Source organism: Salmo trutta, chromosome 23 (genome assembly GCF_901001165.1).
Source record: "Salmo trutta chromosome 23, fSalTru1.1, whole genome shotgun sequence".
NCBI lineage: Eukaryota > Metazoa > Chordata > Actinopteri > Salmoniformes > Salmonidae > Salmo > Salmo trutta.
Window position 1 is genome coordinate 15,030,630 of NC_042979.1, and position 22,261 is coordinate 15,052,890.

Genomic DNA, 22,261 nt, shown 5'->3' on the forward strand with positions numbered 1-22,261 from the left:
AACAGAGATTTAACCACAAAGACCAGGGAGGTTTTCCAATGCCTAACAAAGAAGGGTACCGAGAGCAAGGAAACCGGTCAGGGATTTCACCATAAGGTCAAAGGAGGCTTTAAAAGTTAGAGTTTAATGGTTGTGGTAGGAGAAAACTGAGGATGGATCACTAACATTGTAGTTACTCCACAATATTAACCTAAATGACAGAGTGGAATTAAGAAAGCCTGTACAGAATAAAGATATTCCAAAACATGCATCCTGTTTGCAATAAGGCACCAAGACAACATTGAATGTTCCTGAGTGGCTTAGTTACAGTTTTGACTTAAATCGGCTTGGAAATCTATGGCAAGACTTGAAAATGGCCAATGGTCAACAACCAACTTCACAGAGCTTGAAGAATTTTTACTCCGGAAGACTGCCAAAGGTAATTAACATGTGTGAATACTTATCTGAATGAGATATTTCTGTATTTTATTTTATAACAACACTTTCACTTTGTCATTATGTGGTATTTTGTGTAAATGGGTGAGAAAATTTATAAATTTTTATACATTTTGAATTCAGGCTGTGACACAACAAAATGTGGAATAATTTCTCAAGGCACTATATGTACTCAGAGTGCCCCCCCTGTGGCGTGTCATTTATCTGGAGTCGACAGTGAAACTTCTACCGTAACTACTTGACACTGATTGGTATGACAGGTGATGGTACTAGCAGAGGTGCATAAATATGGCAGCCCCCATGCACTTACCACAAATTCCTCTTTTTGCTAAGGTCCGTTGCTCTTTTTTTGTATGTTCATTTGCATAGTATTCATGATCCCAATTTTAGCTTCAAAGTTGATTGTGCTGATTTATTGGCACACTGAACCATGTTGCGCACCGTAGTTTAAAAACTCAATGTATAGTGCTAAAACAATGACACCATATCTGCCATCCTAATACACGTTCGCCATTGATAGCACAGGAAAAAGGCTGCTCCTCTACAGGGATTCCCTATGCATGGCAGTTTCCCAGGGTCTTCTGGGTCACTCTACCTGCAGGTAAGTCACACTTTATAAGCAACACACTGCTCTGTCATCATGGGTGACATCTTTTCCATGAATGGAACGATGGTCATTATGATTTAATGAATGTCATTCATTCATAATGCCACAGAATGTCCCTATATATTATCACTGGGTTACATCAGTCTTTTACAATGGGTGGCAACATCAGTGACTCATCAATAAGCCACACCGATTGTTGTTATTTGTTGTTCAGATCCAAATCTCCTGGATCCCATACTGCAGTATAGTTCTCATCTTCACCTTCTTCTCCACTTCAACCAGTCATTCAAGTCAGCAGCCTTCACCATCGGCGCACCCTCAACTGGCTGGTGCTGTTCGTCCACCTCATAGTGGTGAGCACATCAGCCTCTCTCTCATACCTTGTCACGTACACAAACAGGTATAACAGGGGTACTGTAAGTATTATGTGACGGGGAGTATCTAGATTGTAATTACACGGTAATTCCATAGGTATCGGGACTCTTATTTGTTAAGTGGGACCGTGGCAGCTGATGTCATACACATGCATTCACAGTATGTTTATACACAGGATAAGTTGGACTACTACTGTTTGCTGTCTGGGGTGTTTGGGTGGTACAACATGTCTGAGACCAGGAACCTCACCACGATGGAGATATGATTTATTTCACCTTTATATAACCAGGTAGGCAAGTTGAGAACAAGTTCTCATTTACAATTGCGACCTTGCCAAGATAAAGCAAAGCAGTTTGACACATACAACAACACAGAGTTACACATGGAGTAAAACAAACATACAGTCAATAATACAGTAGAAAAATAAGTCTATATACAATGTGAGCAAATGAGGTGAGAAGGGAGGTAAAGGCAAAAAAAGGCCATGGTGGCAAAGTAAATACAATATAGCAAGTAAAACACTGGAATGGTAGATTTGTAGTAGAAGAAAGTGCCAAGTAGAAATAGAAATAATGGGGTGCAAAGGAGCAAAAATAAATAAATACAGTAGGGGAAGAGGTAGTTGTATAGATGGGCTAGATCACTGGCGAGATTCACAGGATGCATCCCAACAGGGGATCCTCAGGGGAGGGATAGACTTGACCTCATTAACCCCATCATATCAAGGCACGCACAACCATCAAACTCTGAACATTTGCCATCATCAATGACATTGTGTCTGACTTGTACATCGTTGTGTCCTTCCTGTTAAAACTCCTCTGTAAAGATCTGCCCCACACCCAAGCCATTTCCAGTCTAATGACACCTTAATGACAAATCAATAACTTTCACCTTTGGGATGGTGAGTACAGTGTGATAAAACTGTTAATTCTCTGGGTCCTCTTTAAGAAATGTGTTTAGTATTGTGATCAGGCCCAGGTCTCTGTGGTTATCAGGCTCTGGCCCCAGGCAAACAGGCGCTAATCAGGGAGGGAGAGGTTTTACCTCTGACACTCCTAAAGTCAGCATACTGTATGTGGTTTACTGATGAACAAGTTACATCCCTTAGGGAATGATTCAATCAGCTCGCCTTGAGTTTCTTATTAGTGAGTCTAGGCTGCCATACACAGTTTAATTGTTTGATTTATTACACTCATTTTGAGATAGTATTTTTTTTTCCATTACTGTGGTGTTTAGGATTATTATCAGAATGATTCAATGTGTTCTCTCTCTCACCTGTATTCGGGAGTAAGTGTTATAGATATACAGGTAACTGCAAACATAAAGGAAACAATTGAGTAAATAAGGGATACAAAGTGTATTGAAAGCAGGTGCTTACACACAGGTGTAGTTCCTGAGTTAATTAAGCAATTAAAATCCCATCATGCTTAGGGTCATGTATAAAAATGCCAGTTGCCCATTATTTTGGGTACCACGGCTAGAAGAGATCTCAGTGACTTTGAAAGACGGGTCTCAAAGGAGCATATGGGGGTGTTTGTGTGTGCGCGTGCGTGTGTCAGCCACCCACCCATCAGAAATCTCAACTCAATTGAACACTTATGGGAGATTCTGGAGCTGCGCCTGAGAAGGGGTTTTCCACCACCATCAACAAAACACCAAATGATGGAATTTATCGTGGGAGAAGGGGGTCTCACCCCTCCAATAAAGTTTCAGACACTTGTAGAATCTATGCCAAGGCCCATTGAAGCTGTTCTGGAGGCTCGTGCTGGCCAACGAACTATTAAGACACGATGTTGGTGTTTCATTTATTTGAGCAGTTACCTGTATGTGGCCTAATGTAAAACGAATTGTTGTTTTCTTTAGTACTTTCATTGTGTTGTTGTTTTTTGAAAATCTTCACTCATATCGCAGAAGTGATATCAGCAAACTCAAGCCATACGCACGTTCCTCTCTGCGTGTGTGCGACTGATTACATTATCTCGGTATTTTAAGCCAGTTTCCAGACCGCTGTGAGTTTGACCAAGTCATAGACAAGATAGGATGCAGTAGGTCCCAGAGTCCCCGCACCCACTTTTAACTACCGAACCACGAAGCTTAAAGCAAGGGAGTGGCTGTTTACTGACGTGTAGTGAAACCCTTTACGCACAGATCTGCGTATTTTGGAGCATTAAAAGCCTCTCCAGTTAGAAAGCTTCTAGTGAGATGACAGCTAGGACTTCGGCTACCCATGTCAGATCTCACTATCCCCCTATCTAGAGAGGCTGTTACAGCGACGACTATGGAGTATCCGACTCGGATTGTGACAGATCAACCTACTAAATCTGATAGAGACCCGAGCATTTCACCCGATGTGCCCTTGGTGAAGAACATGGAATATCAGCACAAGTGAGTTATTATTTGATGTAGCATAATATTTATTACACCCATAAAGATATGACATGTGTAGCTCAGTATTGGGCCCAATCCTACACTAGTGCTTACAAAACTGGTAATGTAGTATAAATGTGACACAAACTGTAGACTGTAGAGGCCAGTCCAGGTATGGTTATATCATACAGGTTTGCATAAGGTCATAGGGCATGTCCTGTGTCATATACACTAATTGGCTCAGCTTATTTTTTTTTCTTCATTTTTCAAATACTTGGAGAAAATGTGCTTTCTGTTTTTTACATGAGCATTTTATAACTGTGAAAATTTTGGAAAATGTAGCCTATATGCTTTGTTACTGTGATCCAACACACTTGCTGTATCAGGTTCTGACAATGCACAGAGAGATTTTTGTTATTTAACTAGGCAAGTCAGTTAAGAACAAATTCTTATTTACAATGACGGCGTAGGAACAGTGGGTTAACTGCCTTGTTCAGGGGCAGTTGCCAGCTCAGGGATTTGATCTAGCAACCTTTCAGTTACTGGCCCAACACCCTAACCACTAGGCTACCTGCCACCCCAGATATCTGTCAGACAGATTCACATGACCTGTTCTGATTGGTGGATGGGAGTGGAGATTAGGAATGGTATGTGAGATCAGGGACGCCTTCTCTTTCACACCTCGATTGTAAGAGTCACTCATTTCTGTTCTTCCTCCACATTATAGGCTAGTTGTTTGGCTGTGCTCTAAAAGAGAAGAGCATCTTAGGTCTTTTCTAGCCTTGATACAAGTTCTCAGTCACCCAGGTGTAAACCACACTTGGGGGGACACTTCAATATCCCCTTACACCAGTGTTAGGTATATTATTTAACCAATTACTGTCAGTGAACACTATTCATGCTTCAAACCAGATATACTCCACCAGTAGCCTTGTTCATACCTCCCAGGCACCCACTGTCTCAGGGTGACTGTTGTCTCAGGGTGACTGTTGTCTCAGGGTGACTGTTGTCTCAGGGGGATTGTTGTCTCAGGGGGATTGTTGTCTCAGGGTGACTGTTGTTGTTCGCTCAAGTGAGGCTTCCTCAAGTGAGGCTTCCTCAGCAACACGCTTCCAGAACACGAGCTGTCAGGTGAATTATTAACAGCAACCCCATATGTTTGAACTGGCTGCTATTGGCAGGAGCTGGGGACAGACAGACAGACAGACGGGGTGAGGTGTAGGCCACTCTGACAGGAGGGAGATGGGGTTCTCTCCCCGGGTGTCACTGATAGAGGCTCCATATCACCTGGTGACACAGGAACCCCCTCTGAGGTAACCTTGTGAATGACTGAACTGATCAGAGTCCTGATTTGATATATACGAAAGCAATCTCTCTTTAACTAGTTTGGTAGTTCTTCTGAATACAGCAATCTATTTTCAGAAGTTGCCCATTCTGTCTTTTCATTGTGGTTTCCAAGTCTTTGTTCCATTCTTGATTGAACAAAAATATTTTTGTTCTAACATATGGATTTAGTTATTACATAGGCTATCCGTTACTGAAATATAAACCTGTTACTGATGATTAGGTGGAGTTCTGTGTGGTAGAGGCTAGAGAGAACTGACCACAATTTCTGCTGCGGCACCACCGACTGCAAAGTTTGATCACACGCAGAGTGTGCTCAATGAGTTGAATCAGGATACATTAATCACGGTACGTGACTGTCATTAAAAAATAAGCAGTGCCAAGTCTCGGAAATCCTTGCCAATACCACTGCAGCCTCCTAAAAAAAACATCACCTTAAATGGGTTTCCTCTAGAGTCTAGATGGACGTGGCTGTCCATGTTGGCAGGGTTGAAGACATATGTTAATGAACTGATAAGAGTAGGACTGTGATGATGTGATGTAGTGCAGTAGGATATAGAGCCCGATACGGCACTACGAGCTGAATGTGCAGCATAAGATATTCTTTAATGGTTGGTTCCCAAGAATATAGTTGGTGAGGCATATCCCAATGTGACCAGCATTGGGCTCAAGTTGATTGATTTCCATGGGCTTGAAGCAAGTTGAGTCAATTTGGCAAAATGAGTTCTACTCTTGAAGGTTTCAGCAACTGGTCTTTGACAATAGGTCAGATTTGGAGCCACATTCAAGCCATGCCATTAAATACTCTTGTACAGCTGATTGGGTATTCTGAAAAGCTTTGACATGCCCATCTGAGATCTGCTTCTCCTCAACTGGCCCCTGTTTGTCTCCCAGATAATCACTTCAGAAACTCCAACTGTCCTGTTTTCCTTTGATTACAGGGTGTTTGTCAATAGGAGTGTACCATTGGAGAACATCAAATGCTATGGCTTTGACATGGACTACACTCTGGCAGGTAAGTTCATCTATACTGAACAAAAATATTAAATGTTTCATAAGCTGAAATAAAAGATCCCAGAAATGTTCCATACGCACAAAATGCTTATTTCTCTCCAATGCACAAATTTGTTTAAATCCCTGTCAGTGAGCATTTCTCTTTTACCAAGATAATCCATCCACCTGACAGGTGTGGCATATCAAGAACCTGATTAAACAGCATGATCATTACACAGGTGCACCTTGTGCTGGGGAAAATAAGGCCACTCTAAAATGTGCAGGTTTGTCACACAACACAATGCCACAGATGTCTCAAGTTTTGAGGGAGCGTGCAATTGGCATGCTGACTGCAGAAATGTCCACCAGAGCTGTTGCCAGAGAATTGAATGTTAATTTCTCTACCACACGCCGCCAACAACATCGTTTTAGAGAATTTGGCAGTACATCCAACCGGTCTCACAACCTCAGACCATGTGTATAGCGTCGTGTGAGCGACGCTATACACATGTGAATAGAATCCCAGTGGTGGAGTTATGGTACGGGCAGGCATAAGCTACGCACAGCAAACACAATTGCATTGTATCAATGGAAATTTGAATGTGATCCAGAATGTGATCCAGAATGTGATCCAGATGTGTACAACAGCGTGTTTCAGTTCCCGCCAATTTCCAGCAACTTCGCACAGCCGTTGAAGAGGAGTGGAACAATATTCCACAGGCCACAATCAACAGCCTGATCAACTCTATGCGAAGGAGATGTGTCCCGTTGCATAACGTGAATGGTGGTCCCACCAGATACTGACTGGTTTTCTGATCCACGCCCCTACTTGTTTTTAAGGTATCTGTGACCAACAGATGCATATCTGTATTCCCAGTCATCTGAAATCCATAGATTAGGGCCTAATGAATTTATTTCAATAGACTGATTTCCTCGTATCAACTGTAACTCATTAAAATCTTTCAAATTATTACATGTTTTGTTCAGTATAGTAGCCCAGTAGACCTACTCCAACAAAGAGAAAATGTGATTGTACTGGTAAAGGGCCAAAAAAGGCAGACTTTTGGAGAAAATCTGAAAATCTATGTCTCATAGATTTCAGGTGTGTAATCAGGGGGGTATACTACAAAGCAGGATTAATGAGTAAACCCACTAACTTTGGTAAACAACCAGAAATAACTAGATTTCCTGATTCATTAAGAAAGATAAACTTAAATTTATTTTTGTTTGTTTGACTATGCCCGTTTCAAGCTTATCCTTAAAAAAAAGAAGTTATTTTAAAATATTTAGGCATGTTAGCTTGATCCTACTTTATAGTATACCGCTCAGAGCTATATTGAAAAGTATATGAGGATAGCAACATTGTTACATTTTCACTGATGAATACTGATTGTTCATGTGTCCTGTGTGTGTAGAGTACAAGTCTCCTGACTATGAGGATCTAGGCTTTGAGCTGCTCAGAGACAGGCTGGTGTCTATAGGCTATCCCCATGAGCTACTGCATTACACCTACGACCCTACCTTCCCCACACGGTGAGTTCTCTCTTCCTGTTGATCCCCCACACATTTGCATACTGTTTATTTTTACATGGTCAGTTTGGTAATACATAACATGACCCTTTACTCACAAATATGTGTTTTTTTTTTTTTTTACTTCTGTTCTACATGAAATAGAACTCCTTAGCATTGTGTTGACGCAAAGCTTGGTTAGTTAGGATGGGGCTCTTCATGGGAGTCTACTTATGAAATGACCCCTAATTATTTTTTTTCAAGTCATTTGTTGCTCTGTGCATTCTATTTCCTGTATCCTTGCCCCAGGGGGACACTATGCTGGAGAAACAGCTGACATTTTATCACTTCATCAGCAGATAGACCTCCTGCAGAGATAGTTTCTCCAAAGGCCTGGTAACAGTAGAATAACAAGATTGGTCAAAATAGAGCAGAAATAAAAAGTAACCTACTGATACTATCAAGAGCAGCCACAAATCTAAAAGATATCATCCTCTATCCCTCTCCCATCCATTCCTCTCTCTGCTTATCTCTGCATAACCATATCCACCCCTGGCTCTCTCTTCCTCCTTTTCATCCCAATCTCTCCTCCCTCCTTAGCGGCCTGGTGTTTGACACAATGTATGGTAATTTGCTGAAGGTGGACTCCAATGGAAACATTCTGCTGTGCAGTCATGGTTTCACCTTTCTAAAAAGGTGAGTGATACATCACAGGAAATGCAATAGTTTGTGTGTGTGTGCGCATGTGGACGGGTTTCATTATACATGAATAGTAAACAAACAACAATTTGACCCACAAGGTCAAATGCTATTTCTAGAGGGTATAGGGTTAGAATTAGTTTTAGGGTTAAGGTTAGGAGCTAGGGTTAGTTTTAGGGTTAGGAGCTAGAGTTAGGTTTAAGGTTAGGTTTTCAGGTAAGGGTTAGGTTAGGGAAAATAGGATTTTGAATGGGCCTAAATTGTGTGACCCCCACAAAGTTAGTTATACAAGACTGTGTGTGTGTGTGTGTGTGTGTGTGTGTGTGTGTGTGTGTGTGTGTGTGTGTGTGTGTGTGTGTGTGTGTGTGTGTGTGTGTGTGTGTGTGTGTGTGTGTGTGTGCGCGTGTGCGTGTGTGTGAGTATACGGTTTGTAATTCTGTAACAGGATGTCCTTGGGTCAACACTGTCACTGAGGGCACATCTGCACAACCACTTTGCAAAGTCATCTAAGCAGGGGAATGACACACACACCCGCACGCGCACACACACACAGCAAATCGGCATGTCTACTCAGTGGGTCATCAGGGTGAAACATGCTTCTGTCAAACATCAAAAGAGCATGGTCACAGAAAACCACAAGGTCAACATGTGACTATTTTCATGTCTCATTTAAAATACCATGTTTTCTGAAAGACCAATATATTATACACATCTTATCAAACTGAATCCACTGAATTTTGTAATTCTCTGCTGGTTTTTACATTTCATAGAAGAAGCAGAATACACTACCTGTGTGTAGGCTATACATTGCAGCTGTATGAAGGAGTTGTTTTTATCTTGTTGAGGGTACAGGAGATGGACTGACTGAGAAACTAGGCTATGAGATGACAGGGGGATGGGCTGTGGGTTGCCCTGCTCTACCAGAGAACGGAGGATGTTGGAGACCAAGGGAGCCTGATCCTGACCTTGGTCAGATCCAACTGTGAGCATCTGTCTCAGTAGGCCTACATACTGCCGTTATATTCAGCTTACAACATAAAACAGCCCCCGTGTTCCTGGTTGTTTCACGGAGGACTGAGAAATGAACGCAAAATATCCCCTGAAACTTGTGTTTCACAGCTAACATGATACTCCACAAGGTGTGCAGGAATGTTAAACGTTTTTTCTAAACATTAGTTGGATGCAGATATGCAGATAACCAGCTCACAAATATTAAAAAGTAGATTTATATCCACCGCCTGGTGCCGTGGGATTTGCGAATGAATGTCTGTATGTGTTTACATGTGTGTTATTGCATGATTACGTGAGTTCCTTATGAGTTCATCTTTGGGTTATTGTGAGTTGTATGTAGGACTATGTGTATTTAGTTTTTTTTATCATGAAAGATGAAAGACTATATTGATTATACTTTAGCTGGACATGTACATAGAGGGCCTGTGCCCATCTTCCAATCATATATCAGGATTTAGATGTCTTTGGGATCCCCTACCAGCAGCGGAGCTATCAAGAGGCTCTGGTTCCAGTTCAAATCCACTCAATCGCCACTGTATCCTTGCCTCATACTCTTATAGTGAGGCAGACTACAGTGTTACTTCAGTGGAGAAGGCCAGTGGATGTTTCTCCAGCTCTAGCTGAACGTCATAGTCAAGAGACTCCAAAAAGAGAGGTCTTGTGACGTTGATAGTGCTGGTGGGATACGTACATTCTGTCTGTTATCTTGTTATCTTCTGGCTCAGTGGGTTCTCTCTGAATGACTCATCATCCAGAAATGCTCCAATAGTAGCTGTTTGGTGTTATTGGGGAGGCTGTCAGACCAGCTTACTTAATGAGGTTCTACTCACAGTATGCATGTTTTTATCATGTTTACACGTCTTAATATGCATCTGTGGCTACTCCTTAATTTGCTAGTTGTACACATACTTTCCTACTCTACAGGGACAAGATCCAAGACTACTACCCCAACAACTTCATTCAGAGAGGCAACACTGACCGCTTCTATATCCTCAATACTCTCTTCAACCTTTCAGGTAGCAACAACAGTGTTATTTTGTGTAGTTCTGTACAATCATGCTGCAGATAAAGTGAAGTAGAGTTACTTTGTAACGGCCCTCCTGCTCCTCCCACAGAGACCTATCTGGATGGCTGCCTTGTGGACCTCTTCACCAGATGCAGCAGATACGAAAAGTGAGTGGACTCTATTATCCTCCTCCCTCTTCTCGTTGCCGACTCTTTTTCTCTACAGCTGTGGGAATAGTAAATCATAAAACATAAGTGAATAATGTGACTGTAGTTTCTGTCCTTATTTTCTTTATTTTTTTTAGCTGCCAGAAAGGCTTCAAACATGGTGACTTGTTCATGTCCTTCAGAAGCATGTTCCAGGATGTTCGAGATGCAATGAACTATGTTCATGATACGGTCAGCATTATACAGTACATTCACCACCCCATCCCGACACACATACTCACACATTATGAAACGTTACTGTCTGTGCCTTTGTGTAAAGACCGACTCTCTCCATTTTGTCATGTAGGGCAGTCTGAAGGAAAGCACTCTGAGGAATTTGGATAAATATGTCGTCAGAGACGTGAGTGAAAATAACTTTGAACCTCCCTTAATTGCTGTTCCATATTGGATACCTTTTTTGGATACAGTATATTGACCAAGTGCTTTGGACATCATTTATGAGACGATACCTCAACTAATTAGTGACGTTCAACAAAGTCTCTGAGATGACCTAAACTTTCTCTATCCAGAGGAATTGACCCGCTCCTTTTCTCTTCTTCTCGATAGCTAAACTTGCCTGTTCTCCTGACTCGTATTAAGGAGGTGGCCAAAGTGTTCCTGGCGACCAACAGTGACTACAACTACACGGAGGTCAGTTGTTAATCAAATCAAATCAATTTGTCACATACACATGGTTAGCAGATGTTAATTTAAGTGTAGCGAAATGCTTGTGCTTGTAGTTCTGACCATGCAGTAATATCTAACAAGTAATATAACCTAACAATTTCACAACAACTACCTTATACTACACACAAGTGTAAAGGAATGAATACGAATATGGTACATGGTACATGATGGTACATGATGGTACATGATGTCCATTCTATATAATACATGATGTCCATTCTATTCAATACATTCTATTCTATTCACTTTTATACTAAGGATGTGTCTTTGTTCTTTTCCCTAGGCTATCATGAAATACTTGCTTGAAACTCCACCAGGTGCCAAGGTTAGTCTAGGTGTCTCCAGTTTCAAATTAAGGAAAAGAGTTTTGGGGAAAAAAATACCATTCATTCTAATGAGCAATTCAACACTTTTTTTCTTAAGTACCCAAAGAAACCGTGGCGCGCCTTCTTTGACCTTGTCGTCGTGGATACCAGGAAGCCACTGTTCTTTGCCGAGGGAACTGTGCTGAGACAAGTGGACACGGTAAGAACGTTTCACTCATCATCACATGGTGTGTATAGAAAATATCCTTTAACACACCTCGCAATTAGATTCATGTTCTAATCCAGAGCCATATATTTAGAGTTATGGCAACTTTTAGAATTGTGTATATTGTTCTAATTCTATACATTCAGTTATATAGCATTGTTTAAATATTCCCCATGTAATGTTAATGGGGAGCTAACATGGCTGCCAAAGAATGTTGAATGTCATGTACAGTGCCTTCAGAGTATTCACACCTCTTGAATTTTTCCACATTTTTTTGTGTTACAAAGTGGGATTAAAATTGATTTAATTGTAAAAAAAAAAAAAAATGCTTATAATAATAATCTACACAAAATACTCTGTCAAAGTGTTCAACTCCCTGAGTTAATACATGTTAGAATCACCTTTGGCAGTGATTACAGCTGTGAGTCTTTCTGGGTAATTCTCTAAGAGATTTCCACACCTGGATTGTGCAACACATGCCCATTTATTATTTTGAAAAGTCTTCCAGCTCTGTCAATTTGGTTGTTAATCATTGCTAGACAATCATTTCTAGGTCTTTCCATTGATTTCAAGTAGATTTAAGTCAAAACTGTAACTTGGCCACTCAGGAACATTCACTGTTTTCTTGGTAAGCAACTCCAGTATAGATTTGGCCTTGTGTTTTAGGTTACTGTCCTGCTGGTAGAAACCAGATTGAACCAGGTTTTCATCTAGGATTTTGCCTATGCTTAGCTCCATTCTGTTTATTTTTTTATCCTGAAAAACTCCCCAGTCCTTAACGATTACAAGCATACCCATAACATGATGCAGCCACCACTATACTTGAAAATATGGAGTGTGGTTTGCCCCAAACATAACACTTTGTAATCAGAACATGTTTTGCAGTTTTACTTTAGTGCCTTGTCCCCCAACAGGATGCATGTTTTGGAATATTTTTATTCTGTAAAGGCTTCCTTCTTTTCACTCTGTAAAATAGGTTAGTATTGTGGAGTTACTACAATGTTGTTGATCCATCCCCAGTGTTTTCCTATCACAGCCATTAAACTCTTTAACGGTTTTAAAGTCACCATTGGTTTCCTTCCTCTCTGGCCACTGAGTTAGGAAGGACGCCTGTATTTTGTAGTAACTGGGTGTATTGATACACCATCCAAAGTGTAATTAATAACTTTACCATGCTCAAACGGATATTCAATGTTATTTTTTTACATTTTTACCCTTCTACCAATAGTTGCTTTTCTTTGCAAGGCATTAGAAAACCTCCCTGGTCTTTGTGGTTGAATCTGTGTTTTAAATTCAATGCTCGTCTGAGGGACCTTACAGATAATTGTATGTGTGGGGTATAGAGATGAGGTAGTCATTGAAAAAACATGTTAAACACTATTATTGCACACAGAGTCCATGTAACATGTTACAAATTTACTCCTGAACGTATTTAGGCTTGCCATAACAAAGGGGTTGAATACTTATTGACTCAAGACAATTCAGCTTAAATGTTTTATTAATTTGTAAAACTTTCTAAAAACATAATTCCACTTTGACATTATGGGGTATTGTGTGTAGTGGGGGGGGAAAAAACAATTTTAAATTCAGGTTGTAACAACAAAATTTGGAAAAAGTCAAGGGTGTGTATACTTTCTGAAGGCACTGTAAATGCGTCATAATGCAGAAACCACATTGGCCCAACTCTCTAAATACATGGCTCTGTTCATATCTATCCAACATAGAACACAGGGAAGCTCCGTATTGGAACATACACTGGAGACCTCCAGCATGGAACTGTCTACTCTGGCGGTAAGAATGAAAATGTTAATCCCAGCTAGCACATAACGATATGTTTCTTAGAGCTTGGTGAGAGTGTGGTTGTCCTATGGTTATTTTCCATACAACCTTCCCACAACTTTCTGGGAATTATGCAGGATAGTTCATTGGCTTTGGAACATTCTCAGCACATTTAAGGAACTTGACAAAAAACATGATATACTTTAACAGAATGTTTCCTAAAAGTTAAAACATGGTTACATGTCATTTAAATTTTGGAAATGTTCTAGGAACATTGGGAATGTTCTCAAATAGTTACGAGAACGTTAAGAAACAACGTTCTTCTGTGGAAATGTCAGTACTTCAGCATGACATTTCCTACAGGTTTTCTCATGGTTCTATTTAAAGTCATGTTCTCAAATTGTTCTGAGAATGTTAAGAAAACTTTCCATAAAAAACACAAGAAAACTTTAGTAACGTACAGAGAACCGTTCTAAGAATTTATTTAAAAACATATACATTCTGTTTTCAGCATCAACAAAACTCTATCTTAAGTGTGTTGGCCGCGCACACTAATTGGCTTAATGAGTGTTTATTTTCTTTTGAAATGGGGTCTGTTTGAGTAGACTAAAATGACCAGCTTTGTATGAGTAAAAAAAAAACATGGCATGCTAGCTCCATCCTGGTGGCACAGTGGACTAATTCCATGGATAGATAACAAAAGATCATAGGTTCGAATCTGACTGGCACCGTGCCACAATTAAAAAGAAATGCGTTTGCATGATTAATACCTAAGTAAATTAATTTCCATGTGTCCTATCTGTGCTGGTGTTCAAAACAGTTTACCAAAACTAAGCTATCAGTCTTATTGAAACATGTTCTCAGAACACTATTTAATTATCTTCATATAACCTATCATTTCTATTTTCAGAACATTACTAAAACCTCCCAGGAAAACTTTCAGGGAACCATAGTAAAACGTTCTCAGAACTTCCCTGAAACCTAAACATGTATGTTTCCAGAACAGGCAAAGTTTTCACTTCCGTTCTCAGAATTTTACCAGTCAGGAAACATATGGCTTCATTCCCAGAACCAATAAGAAACCAAAAACGTACATTCCCCCAACTTCCAAGCAACCAAGCTGGGATATTATCATCAAAAAAGGTAACATTCTAAGAAGAGGGACAGAGAGGAAATGGGAAGATAAGATAAAGGGATTAAGATGGTATTAAATTGAGAGAGGAATAGTGAGTTTCACCCATCTTGGTTTCAGTGGGAGTCATATCAGTGGGTGTCACATCTCCTCAACTTTCCATCCTCTTTTATCGGTCTCTCCTCCCTGCAGGCTCCTCAGACATTGTATGTGACCTGCTGGACGTGAAGGGGAAGGACATTCTCTATGTGGGTGACCACATCTTTGGGGACATCCTGAAGTCTAAGAAGAGGCAAGGTTGGAAGACCTTCCTGGTGGTGCCTGAGCTGGCCAGAGAGCTGCAGGTGTGGACAGAGAAGAACCGTGAGTACAAACATGGTCAACCTCCTCTTCATGACCTCACAGTGACCCTAAAACGGACCTATCATATACCACATACCACATAACGTGGCCACTTTACATACCTTGGGTAATGTAATCTTGGACACCATTTTGATGAGTGTCTCTTTTTCCTCAAGATCTCTTTGAAGAGCTGAAGCATCTTGATATATTTTTAGCTGAGTTGTACAAGTGAGTGGGCTTTTCCTTTGTTCTATGAGTGACACTCGCCTATTATTGCACTTGACAGAGCTGTGCATGATGTTGTCAATCTGACTGGCCTCTCTCCTCAGGCACCTGGACAGTAGCTGTAGAGAGTGCCCAGACATCACTGCCATTCAGACCAGGATGAAGGTAAACCATGCCCACTGACACATAATCCCTCTCTGAGAAATGTTCTAATACAGTGGTTCCCAACTCCAGTTCTCGAGTACACCCAACAGCACACATTTTTGTTGAAGCATCTGACAAAAAAAAAACCTGATTCAATAATAGTATTTACTGTGGTGTTTTTGCAGACCTCACTGTAGTATTTACTATAGTGTTTTTGTTTTATTATCTTGAACATAGAAGTGGAGGCTTTCTCCTAGAGGGCATCAATACTAGAGAAATAAGGTATATAGCTAAAGTATACTTAAGTAATAAGGTATGAGGGGGTGTTGTATATGGCCAATATACCACACCCCACCGTACCTTATTGCTTATTAAGTATACTATAGTTTACTACAGAATTATATAGTAAGTACTGTAGTATTTTATAGTTAACTGTAGTATTTTTTAATGTGGGGTACGTTGCCTTGTGTTTTACAGGTGGTGACCTATAGGATGGATCTGTCCTATGGGCAGATGGGCAGCCTGCTGCGGAGTGGCTCCAGACAGACTCTGTTCGCCAGCCAGCTCATGCGTTACGCTGACCTGTACTCTTCCACCTGCGTCAACCTGCTCCACTACCCCTTCAGTTACCTGTTCAGAGCCCCACCCGTCCTGGTGAGTCCCACCTCAGATATCCCTGTGATAATAACAAGGACATGCATCTCTTCTTGCATAAAATCTCTTGCTGAAATGACCATGAAAAAAAAAAAAATTCTTCCTGATGTTGTCCAGATGCCCCATGAGTCCTCGGTGGATAATCACCCCCTTGACTTCCCTTCACCTGAGTTCTCTGTTCTGGATCAAATCCAGAAGATAGCTGAAGCCAAGGTTGGACACTCATACCTACACAGCTATCTGTTAATTACAAATGTTGCATTTTCCGTTTAAATAAACACTGTATTTATCTGTTAAAATAGACAGTCTTGCTTTAAGTCCTGAAAAGGTATATCTTCGTAGTCCATATTGATTTTAAAATATAACCTTTATTTTCTTACAGAGGGCGAGTGAGGATAACACAGTGGAACTGAAAGACACGTGAGGATGTATTTGACAAAACAATTATTCCGTTTTGACATGACTGTTCCTCCAGATCAAGAAAAAAAGGTGTCTGTGTGTTTTTTGGACTGGCAATTTTTTTAAGACACAATATAAGACATATATAGCGCCACCTGCTGGAAGACAATTTCATAACTCGTTTTTCATCAATCACCCCTGCATTTTCCCCATGTGATCAGTTTGCCAAGGGTTGGGGAAAAGACCATTTGGATAGGCACTGATTCTAGGTTAATGTATATAAGTGAATATTTGTCTTAATAATATATGTATTTTTTTGCTTATCTATTTAGCTACAGTACTTTTACACGTCATATATGCAATACTGATTTTGTTCCCTGTGCAAATGTATGTTAACTTCAATGAGCATGTAAACTAAAACATGTTCAGTGACCATTTATAAAATGTCACTTGTTTGTGATGAATTATTACTCAGGTTGGCTCATTAGCCTATGTTCAATAAGGATGTAGCGAGCTCCTTTGTGGTAGATATGCTTGTTTGGTGGTTATTACTTGACCAAGGTTAGATGGATTTATGACAATTATTACATACAGTATAACAAATATTTACTTTTTCTCTTGTTGGCTACTCTTCACAGCATACCCTATTTTATTTTTTAGAATCCTAACCTAGCCTATGGGGACCATGTAATTAGCTGTTTGTCCTAAACATTCATAGATCAAATAAAAGTAAGGAGTCCAAAACATGTATCCTTTCTACAACGGTGAAACAAAATTACAGCATTTTGACATTAATTTGAGTGTAACAAACAAGGTTATTGAGGTGTATGTACGCTCTCTGCCCATTGGATGGCATCAAATCGCTGTTCTGCGCAAAACGCTTGCAGCCAACTGCACTGTATGCAAACCTATGGGTGGGATGTCATTTCTATAATCGAAACTTGGAAGACTATACTGTAGGTTCATAATGTGTTTCTTCCACATTCAAAATAACAGGGATTTAAACCCCTTTACCATCGAAAGCATTGGTTCATTGTAATGTGAAGTGGATAATGTAACTGAATTAATCGAATAACACACATATTGAATGTTCAAATAAGCTACAGTCATATTGAGGTGCAAGCGTGTGCTACTGGCCCAATGGATGTTTTTTTCGTTGCCTCTCGCCAGATCGTTGAAAATGTTAATAATATCCGATTACTGCATTTGCTGTCAAAATCATTTTCTTAAAGATTTGATTTTAGTAACACAGATTCATAGGCAGAATTTAAGCACGTAAGCTAAGTCATTTGCTCGTATATCCTAATCTTCCAAGTTTTCAGCAGTTTTAAATGATTTATTTAATCAACCTTCAAATGATACAAGAAATATAGGCTTAGTTATATTTACTACATCTCATAAATGTAGAAACCTAGGCCTAATTGGTCTTTTCCGGTTGAAAACATATGGCATATTCTTCCTATTTTCACTGCTAAAGGTGGCCCCACAGATTGAAGCTGGGTCACGTTTGGGAACACGGGTGCGTCATGTGTATCCACTTTGCCCTTGTTCCTCATTCTTCACGAGCCCTTTCTATACAATGGCCAATCATTGCAGTTAGCCGTGACTACAGTTACACAAGATTTAATTGCATATCATTGCTTTTCAAGACAAAAACAAGACAAAACTGTTCAAGGCAATGTGGCCTTTACATAGCCTACAATTTCCCAAATAGATCAATAAATAAATGAAATACAAATGATTCTTTAACTATACAATGAAGACCAATTTCAATGATGAATCAAAATATTTCAATGTACACTATTAGCATTTCATTATTCAGACTCAATCTAAATAAAGACAAAATAAAGTCAGGCATCTAAAGAAAATTAATACAACTATGGCAACAGTTCATTTTAACCTAATGATTAAATGTTTGCAGTTTTTTTTTAATCTTATTTCTCTCAAATAAACATATTTATTTGAGAGACCTCATTTATTCTAACAGCAGACCAACACAAAACCCCGATTAAAACCATAGCTTTTATTCACAGCACATGTACTCACTCAAAAGCATACATTTTAACATTATGAAAATGTTTTTGGGAATCAATTAAAAAAACGGTATTTTGTTTTTGGTGAAACAATTGGGAGTACTTTGTGTCTCAGACAGCCTTGTGAGACCTCTGTATGACTAGCTAATTAACTCATTAACTTATCCTCTGCAGTTAACAGGGTGTAATGGAGCTTGCCTGAGCCACACACAAGTGGTGCTCCAAACCACTGACCTGTTGGATTCAGTGCAGGACTCTGTGCTCTACCCAGTCAGATATGACTGCAGACACACACACCCATGGCACCGTCCCCCATTCCACGCATTCCAGGATTTCCCAGAAAGCAATGCAAGCAAGCCTCAACAAGTCACATTCTTCACTCTGGGGGAATTTCGCACAGTCAAGTGGTTGAGATAGATCTGCTCCACCTTACTAATACTGACTTCACTTCAAGATGAAATCAACTCAATGATTAATAAATATCTTGTCCCTCCCTAAAGCAAACAAAGTCGCTTTTTAATTAATATTCTTCAAAAATGTACAAAGCCTTGGTAAGTACACTACATGACCAAAAGTATGTGGACACCTGCTCGTTGAACATCTCATTCCAGAATCATGGGCATTCATATGGAGTTGGTCCTCCCTTTGCTGCTATAACAGCCTCCACTCTTCTGGGAAGGCTTTCCACTAGATGTTGGAATATTGCTGCGGGGACTTTCTTCCATTCAGCCACAAGCGCATTAGTGAGGTCAGGCACTGATGTTGGGCGATTAGGCCTAGCTCGCAGTCGGCGTTCCAATACATCCCAAAGGTGTTCGATGGGGTTGAGGTCAGGGCTCTGTGCAGGCCTGTAAAGTTCTTCCACACCAATCTCGACAAACCATTTCTTTATGGACCTTGCCTTGTGCACGGGAGTGTTGTCATGCTGAAACAGGAAAGGGCCTTTCCCAAACTGTTGCCACAAAGTCGGAAGCACAGAATCGTCTAGAATATAATTGTATGTCATTTATATGCTGTAGCGTTATGATTTCCCTTCACCTAGCCCGAACCATGAAAAACAGCTCCAGACCATTATTCCTCCTCCACCAAACTTTACAGTTGGCACTATGCATTTGGGGCAGGTAGCATTCTCCTGGCATCCGCCAAACCCAGATTTGTCCATCAGACTGCCAGATGGTGAAGCGTGATTGATCATGCCAGAGAACGCGTTTCCACTGCTCCAGAGTCCAATGGCGACAAGCTTAACACCACTCCAGCAGACTCTTGGCATTGCGCATTGGCGATCTTAGGTTTGTGTGTGGCTGCTCAGCCATGGAAACCCATTTCATGGAGCTCCAGACGAACAGTTCTTGTGCTGACATTGCTTCTAGAGGCAATTTGGAACTCGGTAGTGAGTGTTGCAACCAAGGACAGACGATTTTTATGTGCTCAGCTGTCCCGTTCTGTGAGCTTGTGTGGCCTACCACTTCATGGCTGAGCCGTTGTTGCTCCTAGATGTTTCCACTTCACAATAACATCACTTACAGTTGACCGGGGGAGCTGTAGCAGGGCAGAAATTTGACGAACTGACTTGTTGAAAAGGTGATGTCCTATAACGGTGCCATGTTGAAAGTCACTGAGCTCTTCAGTAAGGCCATTCTACTGTCAATGTTTGTCTGTGGAGATTGCATTAGCTGTGTGCTCGACAATGGGTGTGGCTGAAATAGCCAAATCTACTCATTTTAAGGGGTGTCCACATACTTCTGTATATATAGTGTAGCTGCAGAAATATCAAATAGGCTCAGTAACAGAAAATACATGAACCTAATATATTAATGGGACTGTCTGCTCAGACTGGCAGTTGATGGGGTTTTAAAGAGAAAAATAGAAACAAAAGTACACCAACATTGTGTGACATTGATCAAGGAGCTCGCCTTGAGATGTTCTCCAACACTTACACTTTTTTCTCTGTACAGTTAAGAAATGTTTAATCTTCCACTGAAAGAGAATTGCATTTGGCAGTTGAATGTTAGCTTAAACATAAATTTGATTTAGTTTTGTGCTAAAAACAGAGCTGAGTTTATAATTATTTGAAGCAAAACAATACATTTCCTGATGACACTCACAACCAACTTCCCAGCAGTCTGATCCTTTGAAGGGCTCCCAGATGAGGCACACACAGGAGCGCTCCCTGCACCCCCATCCCAGCTCACCCCATTCCCCACCACCACCATACACAGAATAGGACCTGCCTCACTGCATTCCTCCAAAACACTCCCCTCCCCCACCGATCTGCCTGCCACTACCAATGATGTATATACACCCTGGATTGCTGATCCTGTGTATTGGCCATTGAAAGGCTTTGAAGCCACTGGTCAGCCACATTGGCACTCCCTAGTAAGAGCAGTTCTACATAGGAATTATTTGAATTCTACAATATTTAAATTGAATGTTTCAAGGACAAAATGATGTGTATTTAAGTATTTATTTGTTGTTGTAGTGGGGACAGTAACATTAATAATCTCTAAAAATTTAACTTTAAGGAAAATATATTAATGTCTTCATTTTTTAATATGTTTCGCTAACATAATCTAATTTAAAAGTATGCATTGGATTAATGTGTCTGTAATAGAATAAATGTGACAAAAAGTAATGTATACATAATAATAAATGCATTTCTATGGCTTCCAATTTTTTTTTAAACTTACAACAGTGGGGGAGTGCCAAAATGGCGGCACAGTGGCTTCAACACAGCACCCCCTAATAGTCATCTAGTGTATATATAAACTATTGCCCAGTACAGAGGGTGCTCATTTACTTTGGGGAACTTACACATGGGTACACAACAAGATACTATCACTAAGTTACTGTACAACTTTTTAAACTGGCTTAAGAGACAGAAATTGAAGAATTTAATTTTTTTGCATTTTAAAAGGACATATTTTAGAAAACATCAAGAATCAGAATACAAAACAACTACACAGAAACAAATGTTGTCTAGTGTCTTGCCTTTAACTACATTGAAATATTTTCAGTCTTAGGATGTCATTTGTTTCCTAATTTATACAACTGTGCTCTACTGATGTTTCACTCACCACTATAACTACTTGGAATCTGGAAAACATATTTTACTAAATTAAATTAGGATGTTGGAGTGAGCTATTTAAATCTTTTTACAGTGCTATGTGGGCTACTTTTAGATGCTCCTGTTGAAAAGCACACTGGGGCCACATGTCTATAGTTCACAAGAGTTCACTACTATACTTCTGAAACACAGACTTTGAAAGCAATAAAACTATTCCTGTCTCACCCACCATCCCCTTACCACCAATTCAGAGAGGGCTGAGGCCAAATGCTATGACAATACTATTGCACTGCTAGAATGAATGGTACAGTAGTGCAACATTGTCAAAGCAGCTGACCTCAGCATGTGTCAGCACGTGGACATGGGGACAGCCATTCTCCATTGCCAATAGAAAAGATTCAGCTACAGCTAAACAACTTTTACATAAGCAGCCGTGTGTAGCTCACGTTTCCCATCAATAGTTTGAACATTACTTGGGTGGTTAGATTGCCATAAAATAGAATATAGATTCAAACCTAACAATTTTACAAATACCTGCCCACACCAGATGTAAAATGATCATAGCTGCAAAATACTGTTTAACTGACTCATAACATGTGGGCACAATAACATCTAAAGACATAAAGCTGTACTGACTTAAAATCTTCTGACAGCGGTCCACATGTTCAACTTCAGAAACAAACAACATAAGTTTCATCTTTGTAAAGTAGTTATTAAGG

General features: G+C 40.2%; 1 protein-coding gene across 6 annotated transcripts; it reads left to right on the top strand.

Annotated features, from left to right (window-relative positions):
• Window positions 1–1,544: 1,544 nt before the first annotated feature.
• Window positions 1,545–17,191, top strand: LOC115159460 (cytosolic purine 5'-nucleotidase). Of its 6 annotated transcripts, XM_029709182.1 has the most exons (19): window positions 1,556–1,706; window positions 3,674–3,802; window positions 6,070–6,143; window positions 7,537–7,654; window positions 8,231–8,326; window positions 10,265–10,356; window positions 10,456–10,513; window positions 10,651–10,744; window positions 10,860–10,913; window positions 11,120–11,203; window positions 11,523–11,564; window positions 11,663–11,764; window positions 13,495–13,561; window positions 14,874–15,044; window positions 15,200–15,251; window positions 15,353–15,413; window positions 15,870–16,046; window positions 16,164–16,259; window positions 16,429–17,191. In XM_029709182.1, exons 1-19 carry the CDS (start codon window positions 1,579–1,581, stop codon window positions 16,468–16,470), a joined length of 1,737 nt encoding a protein of 578 aa, XP_029565042.1. In that variant the 5' UTR covers window positions 1,556–1,578; the 3' UTR covers window positions 16,471–17,191. The 6 variants fall into 6 exon arrangements, with proteins under 6 accessions (XP_029565044.1, XP_029565045.1, XP_029565042.1 ...); XM_029709184.1 differs by lacking the exon at window positions 3,674–3,802 and having other exon boundaries at window positions 1,545–1,706; XM_029709185.1 differs by lacking the exons at window positions 16,164–16,259; window positions 16,429–17,191 and adding an exon at window positions 15,630–15,674 and having other exon boundaries at window positions 1,551–1,706; window positions 15,870–15,964.
• Window positions 17,192–22,261: the final 5,070 nt, after the last annotated feature.